Below are 9,189 nucleotides of genomic sequence, written 5' to 3'. Positions count from 1 at the left end.
CGTGGATTTGTATTTGTTCATTATCAGAAAGTTCTTCCATTTTCATCAACTGGAAGAAAATTAATTGTTGAAACATAAAGAGCAGAAGCAGTTGCTTATTAATCTGTCAAGTATTACCATCAAAAATGTTTGTAAAATCTTGACTATTCTTAAAATATTATGATTTTATTTCATAAAATAAAACGTTACTCTTATACAACTTTTTACAATAACTGTTCTGCTATTGTTAATTTTTTTTATCTGCCAACAGAACAAGAATATTTCACTTGCTAGTTAAGGCCAAAAAACTTGAAACAAGTGAAATTCTCCAACATAAAAACCGCCTGGCAGGAAGAAATATCTTGTCAGACAAAAAACAAGTATATTTTGCCTTCAATTAAGAAAATCTGACTAAGTTTTAGTTTTTGCAGTGTAAAATTTTCAGTTTTCTTATTCCTGAAATCTCATGTTTTTTGTAATATTGCAACTTAATTCTCTCAAATTTTTCACTTTATTATAGAAATATTACAACTTCTTGTCATAAAACAATATTTCATCGTGTTTTTTATTATTTTGAAAGTCCGTTGCTCACTGGCTCTGAATACACATCCAGTCAAACCGCGGATCACGTTGATCAGCCTGCAAACCAGCAGTGGAGGGAGGTTTCGGCAGACTACGTTGGATGCAGCGTGTGGGAGAAGCAGATAAACAAAAGTAAGACAAGCGATCGAAGGCCACAGCGAATCACTCCTCTGGTGATCAGGAGAAAAGCACTCCGCTACACAGCTGTAGCCTATCAGAAGGGGCTTTTATTGCCGAGTAGTGTTATACAAGTACGAGGAACCTGCTTTGGTGATAAGATGCTACAAACATACAAAGCTATTTTAGACTTGCTCATAAACTAGTCTAACGCAAGTTTGACTGTTTCACAAAAAAAAAGACTGACTGAAGTTTTGACCAAAATAATTAGACACCTGACCCCCGGGCTAATGTTACTATGGTAACCACCTGCTAGAAATATACAACAATGAGGACGGTTCATCGGTCGGTTTTGGTTTGACCCAAGGAAGCTGACAGATGGATTAGCTGAAGTAGATTCACCAGAAATATTTTATTGCTACTGTGTAAAGGGAATACTGCTGGGAAAAGCACATTATTTATAAAGTGTTTGCAAATCACGTTACTGCACTTCTGCATTACATTACATTTTTAAATCATTGCCCAGCGCTAATTTTATTGTAAACAAAGGAGTAGTGGAATGAACACATGGCCGGGCTGGAGAATCCAAGGAAGACGGAGAAAATGCAGGGGAGGGTCCTGGACCACAGCAGGCAGGTAAAGCACCAAGTAAGGCATGAACACAGGGAAAGGGGGATGCACCCCAAAACACTGGGGACCACAGACAGACTCGAAACAGCATGACACATGATTTTCCATTAAAACAGTAATTGGTACATTTGCTCATGTTCATTTAGTTACTCTGATTTTGTCTAGTTTTGATTATGGAAAAACTAAGTGAACTGTTTGGAATTCCCTGGATTTCTGCAGTTGGTTATAAAATGTGATCTGATCTTCATCTAAATCCCAACAACAACAAACACAGTCTGCTTAAACTAAAACCACACATACAATTATATGTTTTTATTGAACACAGCCTGTAAACATTCACAGCGCAGGGTAAGAAACAGGATGTGAACCCCTCGGCTAATGACTTCTCCAAAAGCTAATTGGAGCCAATCGATGACAAGAGATTGGAGGTGTTGGCTAGAGCTGCCTCGCCTTTGAAAAAACACACAAATTTAAATTTTGCTTTTCTCATTGCCTGATGTGAACCACGCCTCAAACAAAAGAGCTCTCAGAATAACTGAGATTAAGAATTGTTGACTCGCATGAAGCTGGAAAGGGTTAAAAAACCTCTATGAGGTTAAGAAGCATCTGAGAGTGTCAGCTGGAGACTCTCAGAAATCTCTGGAACATGCTAACATCTCTGTTGACGACTCTACGATACGTCAAACACTAAACAAGAATGGAGTTCATGGGAGAAAACCGCGGAGGAAGCCTCTGCTAATTACTTTACAGTACATGTTTAATATGGAACTGGTGTCATGATCAAATGAATCCACTGTTCCTCATTTTGTACTTGCAGCTGTCACCTCCATCCTCAAGAAACCTCGGCCCGTATTTATCAAGCTTCTCAGAATGACTCATACGAACGCTGCTAAGAACTGACTTAAGAGTAAAAAAATTCTTGGCTCAAAGCATAAAAGTTAGTTATCAAGCATCAATTTGAGTGAAGTGTAGGACTAAATCTTAAGTGTCAGTCTGCTGATTCACGACACTTTGCTGTGCCGCAAACAGGGTTTGGATGACGATGTCGCTAAGGACCAATCACAGAAGACATTTCCTTATGTATTTTAGTCTTTTCAATGTTTTCATGCTTTTATCTTGTATTGTTTTTTTTTTTTGTATTATTGTCTTTACACTTGTTAAAGCACTTTGTAACTTGTTTTTGAAAAGTCTACAAATAAGGATTATTATTATTATTATTTAAGAATATTCTCAGATAAATTCACATTGAATGGTGAAATTCCTAAGAGGAGTTTATATTCAACACACATTTAACAATAAAGAATTTTCAAGATAATACATTATGATATAGGCTACACATTAATAAATGAAAGATTAAAAAAGTCTATCTTTATATGAGCGCCATCAAATGCGCCTAGTGCTCCTGTATTGCCGGTGTTCTGTCGATTTCTGCTACCTATCGAGATGCGCTACTTAGCGGCTCTCCGCATGCGTATGACCCACAAGGTTGGTTTGTTTCCACGCCCATAAATCTGTGCAACCTTGCTGTTGGGAATGCCGTCAAGAAAGTGGCTGATCGTCAGTAACATCAAAAAATTTTTTTTTTAAATCATCATTAGTCTATCAGAATACGCTGCCCCTGATATCTTAAATAAAGATGGCATAATATAGCATTTCAACATGCTCCCCACATGGAGGACTCATCGTTAACATGTACAAACTGAAATCGATCTGATAAATAGGGGGTGGACAAGGACATGGATAAGATGCCTGCCTTTGGTGTGAGAGACCCGGGTTCAATTCCCCACTGTGACCCATCTACCAATGTGTCCCTGAACAAGATCTAGTTGCTCCAGAGGCGTGCAACCTCTGACATGTATAGCAATTGTAAGTCCCTTAAATGTAATGTAATGTAAATAGGACTTAAAGCAGCTTATCCAGTCTCTGCAATAGTGTCTGATGGTCAATGGTATCAGCGCTAAGATCTAGTAAAACCAGTACAGAGACAAGTCCTTTGTCTGATGCAATAAGGAGGCCATTATTAATTTTCACCAGTTCTGTCTCTGTGCTATGATGAACTCACAGATAAATCTCTACAGAACTATTGTTCTGTAGAAAGTCACACAGCTGTTTAGCAACTGCTTTCTCCAGAACCTTAGAGAGAAATGGAAGGTTAGATATACAGGTGCTGGTCATATAATTAGAATATCATCAAAATGTTGATTTATTTCAGTAATTCCATTCAGAAAGTGAAACTTGTATAATGTATACATTCATTGACAACTAATGAAAACCCCAAAATCAGTATCTCAGAAAATTAGAATATTGTCAAAAGGTTCAATATTGAAGACACCTGGTGCCACACTCTAATCAGCTAATTAAGTCAAAACACCTGCAAAGGCCTTTAAATGGTCTCTCAGTCTAGTTCTGTAGGCTACACAATCATGGGGAAGACTGCTGACTTGACAGCTGTCCAAAAGACGACCATTGACACCTTGCACAAGGAGGGCAAGACACAAAAGGTCATTGCTAAAGAGGCTGGCTGTTCACAGAGCTCTGTGTCCAAGCACATTAATAGAGAGGCGAAGGGAAGGAAAAGATGTGGTAGAAAAAAGTGTACAAGCAATAGGGATAACCGCACCCTGGAGAGGATTGTGAAACAAAACCCATTCAAAATGTGGGGGAGATTCACAAAGAGTGGACTGCAGCTGGAGTCAGTGCTTCAAGAACCACCACGCACAGACGTATGCAAGACATGGGTTTCAGCTGTCGCATTCCTTGTGTCAAGCCACTCTTGAACAAGACACAGCGTCAGAAGCGTCTCGCCTGGGCTAAAGACAAAAAGGACTGGACTGCTGCTGAGTGGTCCAAAGTTATGTTCTCTGATGAAAGTAAATTTTGCATTTCCTTTGGAAATCAAGGTCCCAGAGTCTGGAGGAAGAGAGGAGAGGCACAGAATCCACGTTGCTTGAAGTCCAGTGTAGTTTCCACAGTCAGTGATGGTTTGGGTGCCATGTCATCTGCTGGTGTTGGTCCACTGTGTTTTCTGAGGTCCAAGGTCAACGCAGCCGTCTACCAGGAAGTTTTAGAGCACTTCATGCTTCCTGCTGCTGACCAACTTTATGGAGATGCAGATTTCATTTTCCAACAGGACTTGGAACCTGCACACAGTGCCAAAGCTACCAGTACCTGGTTTAAGGACCACGGTATCCCTGTTCTTAATTGGCCAGCAAACTGGCCTGACCATAACCCTACAGACTATGGGGTATTGTGAAGAGGAAGATGCGATACGGCAACCCAATGCAGAAGAGCTGAAGGCCACTATCAGAGCAACCTGGGCTCTCATAACACCTGAGCAGTGCCACAGACTGATGGACTCCATGCCACGCCGCATTGCTGCAGTAATTCAGGCAAAAGGAATCTGAATTTGGGATTTTTCAGTTTTAATCATCACAATTAAATGAAATAAACATTTGAAATATATCATTCTGTGTGTAATGAATGAATATAATATCCAAGTTTCACTTTTTGAATGGAATTACTGAAATAAATAAACTTTTTGATGATATTCTAATTATATGACCAGCACCTGTAGGTCTATAGTTGGCTAAAACATCCGGATCAAGTTTGGGCTTTTTCAGAAGAGGTTTAATTACAGCTACTTTAAAGTACTGTGGTACATAGCCTGTTGATAAAGATAGATTTATCATATCTAGTATAGAGGTGCTGACTAAGGGTAAAACATCTTTAAGCAACCTAGTCGGGATGGGGTCTAAGAGGCAGGTTGATGGTTTAGATGAAGAAATTATTGAAGTTAGTTGGTAAAGATTGAGGGAAGCAAAACTGTCTAAACATATATCTGGTTCTACAGCTGTTTCTAAGGTTCCTGAGTTAAGAGATAAGTCGGTGCCAGTTGAGGGCAGGTCTTGGTGAATTTTGTCTCTATAGCTAGAATTTTATCATTGAAGAAGCTCATGAAGTCGTAACTACTGAGAGCTATGGGAATACTTGGCTCAATAGAGCTGTGACTCTCTGTCAGCCTGGCTACAGTGCTGAAAAGAAACCTGGGGTTGTTCCTATTTTCCTCTATTAATGACGAGTAGTACGCTGCTCTGGCATTACGGAGGCCTTCCTATAAGTTTTAAGACTATCTTGCCAAATTAAACGAGAATTTTCCAGTTTGGTGGAACGCCAATTCCTCTCAAGTTTCAGCGATATTTGCTTTAATTTGCAAGTTTCAGTATTATACCATGGAGCTAACCGTCTTTGTTTTAGTATTTTCTTTTTTAGAGGGCAACAGAGTCGAGTGTCATTCGCAGTGAGCCTGCAGCACTATCAACAAGATGATCGATTTGGGAGGGACTGAAATTAGCATAGAGTCCTCCGTTACTTTGTGACTAGATAATGTATTTAGAGCTGATGGAATCGCATCCTTAAATTTAGCTACAGCACTATCAGACAGACATCTTGTATAGAAATTTTTGCCCAATGGCGAGTAGTTCAGCATACAAACTCAAAAGTTATCAAACAGTGGTCGGATAAAGAGGGATTCTGTGGGAACACCACTAAATGTTCAATTTCAATACCATACACCAAAACAAGGTCGAGGGTGTGGTTAAAACAGTGAGTCGGTTCATGAACACTGAGAGAAGCCAATGGAATCTAACAGAGAGATAAACGCAGTACTGAAGCTGTCATTCTCAACGTCCACATGAATTAATTATTAAAATCCCCTACAATAATAACTTTGTCTGTTTTAAGGACTAAAGTTGACAAAAACTTCAGATAAGTACGGACCAGGTGCTCGGTACACTATAACAAAGAGAATTGGTTGCAGTGATTTCCATCTTGGGTGTGAAAGACTAAGAACAAGGCTTTCAAATGAGTTATAGTTTAGTTTAGGTTTAGAGCTGATTAGTAGGCTAGAGTCAAAGATAGCTGCAACTCCACCTCCTCGGCCTGTGCCTCGAGGAATGTGAGTATTAATATGACTGGGAGGGGTGGATTCACCGGCACCGCACACTCCTGGCTCCGGTCTAATCTCACCAACAGACAGCAGTTCACCAACATCAACAACTGCACCTTCTCCACTGCTCCTCTGTCACAAGGGGTCCCCCACGTTTCAGAGCTTGGTCCAGATCTACATTTCCACCAAATTCATCACCACAGTTGCCTTACCGACGTAAATCTGACATGATCATCAGCGGCCCCAAATTACATCTCACCTACTGCTATTTGCTAGTTTTATGGTCTCCTCCTGCTTTTATGTACGTTGTATTTATGTATTTTGTTTTTCTATTTTTATGTACTTAATGTATTGGCTTTATTTATTGTAAAGTCTCTTTGTGTGTCCTCAAGGCACCATAGAAATAAAATGTTTTGTTATTGTTATTCTTTGGCACAAACTAAGTTTATTCTCAGTTGCAGTTCAAAGAAACCCTGCAGAGGCTGCTGGGAAAGTTACATCACTGTCCCAAGTCCCTCAGGTCAAAGGTCATTTCAGCCTGTCAACATGTTTGTCCCTGAGGCCTCTTCACATTAGCCACAGTTTCCACTAATTCCCTCTGAAGCAAATTACAGTCAGAGCTGTCAACCAGTGAGACCAATCAGCCTGAGCAGACCTCAGCGCTGGTTCCACTGGTGCACAGAGGGCTGAGGACGATAATGACCTCCCCTCAGACTCCGTGACATCACACAGCAAGATGGACAGATACGCAAGTTTTTTCAGTACACGGCCAGTCCTGCATTCTGCAGACTAATTTAATGCTCTTTTCTTTGGTATTTTAAACCCACTGTTTTATTGAGCGTCTGCATGCCAAATGGGCCGAGTTGATTGGGGTAAATGTCCAGAGGCCACATTCGATTACTGGTCTAGAAATGCATGCATGTACCAGAATGACCAGCCATTGAACTGCTTTTGCTGATCAGACTGCACAACTTCAAATTTAATTACAAGTTTATTTGTATTGGTGGAAATAAGGATCACTGGGGGATCAAAGCTCAGAGATATAGGGAAGTCTTTTTTATTTAAGCAAGGCATTTGTGAAGATATGTTTCAATGGGCTTTACTGGACACCACAACACCAGGTCCTAATTGAGTTCAAGGTCTCCAAAAATGGAAGAAAATGTCCCTAAAAATCCTCAGCTCCTATAACACGAGAATAAACGTCAGGAGAGGACATTCAGGGAGAGATCTCCCAAACAGCTGAGGTCGTTAAATGGAAGTTAACATAAATCAACAGAAAGTCCACAAAAAAAATTACTAAAACAGTGGGATTATAATCCAAAAATACAATTTTGATTAATCCAATCCACACCTTTCCATTCCTCTAACAGCCAACAGGATTGCTAAGCAGCTGTGTTTGATGCGACACAGTTCAGCAAGTGAGAAGAAACATACTTTGGCAGTAATGGGAAGCAATCGGTGCAGCGGCTGAGGATCAGGAAGAAGAGCAAGTTGTCCACTGATCACATGGTACAATCTCCAGATCCTCCTGTCCACATTTCACACTGTGAAATACACAACGGCACAGATGACAACAGTCCAGCGGAGTCAGAAGCCCCATTTTCTGTTAGTGATAGTCAAGCTGCACAAATCTTTTCGATGCTCTACACTTTCCAAGAAAACATACTTTTACATATGATACGGATTTTGGACATTTTCAGTCCATATACCAAAGGGTTAAAGAGCGGCTGGCATGTCAGCCAGTACAATGACAGAAAGATTTGCAATATATTAGGCACACGGTTCATGTTAAACCTGCTCTGTAATATTTCAAAGGATGACCCAAAAGAAAAGTTGAGCAGAGAAGCAAGGTGAGGAGTGCAGGTACTGACAGCTTTTTGTCTGGTCTGTTTAGAACCAGAAAAACACACTTTAAGAATCCTCATGTAAGTGTAAAGGATTAAAATTACAGGAGAAAAGACTACAGAGCAGGTAATAATAAGTCCATAAATGTTATTGACTGTTGTGTCAGAGCAGGCCAGTTTGACAACAGAGTAGTTGTCACAGTACACTTTGTTAATGATGTTCCCACACAGCTGTAAAGAGGAACTCAACATTATTAAAATAAAAATAGCAAGAAATGGGTACAACCATGATATAGCAATAAGTATGACAACTTTCCTAAATGTCATGCGTGTGTTATACTGTAGAGGGCAACAGATGGCAAGGTATCTGTCATAAGACATGACAGCTAAGTTACTAAATTCTACACCTCCATAAGAATACAAAGAGAAAATCTGCAGGTAACAAAAGGGAGCAGAAACAGTGTGAATGTCAGAGAGAATCTGAAGCAGAAGGAATGGAAACAACCCTGTACTACCATACAGCTCATTTACAAACAGGCTGCACAGAAAAAGGTACATAGGTTCATGTAAGCTTCTGTTCATACAGATAACCACAATGAGCAAAAGATTTAAACTGAGAATAAAAATATATAATGATGTAAGAATCATGAAAAACAAATATTTTAAAAGACCGCTGTCAAAGTAGGCTCCAAGTATGAAATATGAACCCTGAGTAGAATTCATCATGATCCTCTTTTGGTTTAAAGCATTAAGCATAACACTGTTCACCGGAAGAACTGACTGCAATAATTATGTTACATTCAGTCATAAATTTACAGACAGAGGTAAACTAATCTAAACTTTACACTAGTCAGAGTTGGAAGATAACACATCGAGAAAATATGAACAATTTACAGTTTACTTACACCAAGTTATCCTCTATTTCAGCTCAATATAACATTAAAAACTACAACACACAGTTAATGACATGAATCAAACCCTGGCCTCCTCTGAACTGAACTGTAACTCTGCTTCTTTTAAACCTTTCATCAGTGGGCGTCCACAGCAGCAAACTGATGTCATTACCAAAGGAACCACTGTTACTAATATCCT

At 39.7% G+C, this 9,189-nt stretch overlaps 1 protein-coding gene across 1 annotated transcript; it reads right to left on the bottom strand.

The window, feature by feature from the left end:
* Positions 1 to 7,896: 7,896 nt before the first annotated feature.
* On the bottom strand, positions 7,897 to 8,823 carry LOC119883588 (olfactory receptor 11A1-like). The gene has a single exon (XM_038694316.1). The coding sequence runs from the start codon at positions 8,821 to 8,823 to the stop codon at positions 7,897 to 7,899; it is 927 nt and encodes a 308-aa protein (XP_038550244.1).
* Positions 8,824 to 9,189: the final 366 nt, after the last annotated feature.

This window comes from Micropterus salmoides, unplaced genomic scaffold, assembly GCF_014851395.1.
Source record: "Micropterus salmoides isolate LMB-PRFRI ecotype aquatic unplaced genomic scaffold, ASM1485139v1 Ms_hic_scaffold_3, whole genome shotgun sequence".
Classification (NCBI taxonomy): domain Eukaryota; kingdom Metazoa; phylum Chordata; class Actinopteri; order Centrarchiformes; family Centrarchidae; genus Micropterus; species Micropterus salmoides.
Note: the sequence above shows the minus strand (reverse complement) of the source record. Positions and strands in the feature narration are given on the sequence as shown.

Bases quoted from the DNA above. Each gene is read 5' to 3' on its own strand.
- LOC119883588 (XM_038694316.1), bottom strand. From the start codon at position 8,823: ATGATGAATTCTACTCAGGGTTCATATTTCATACTTGGAGCCTACTTT.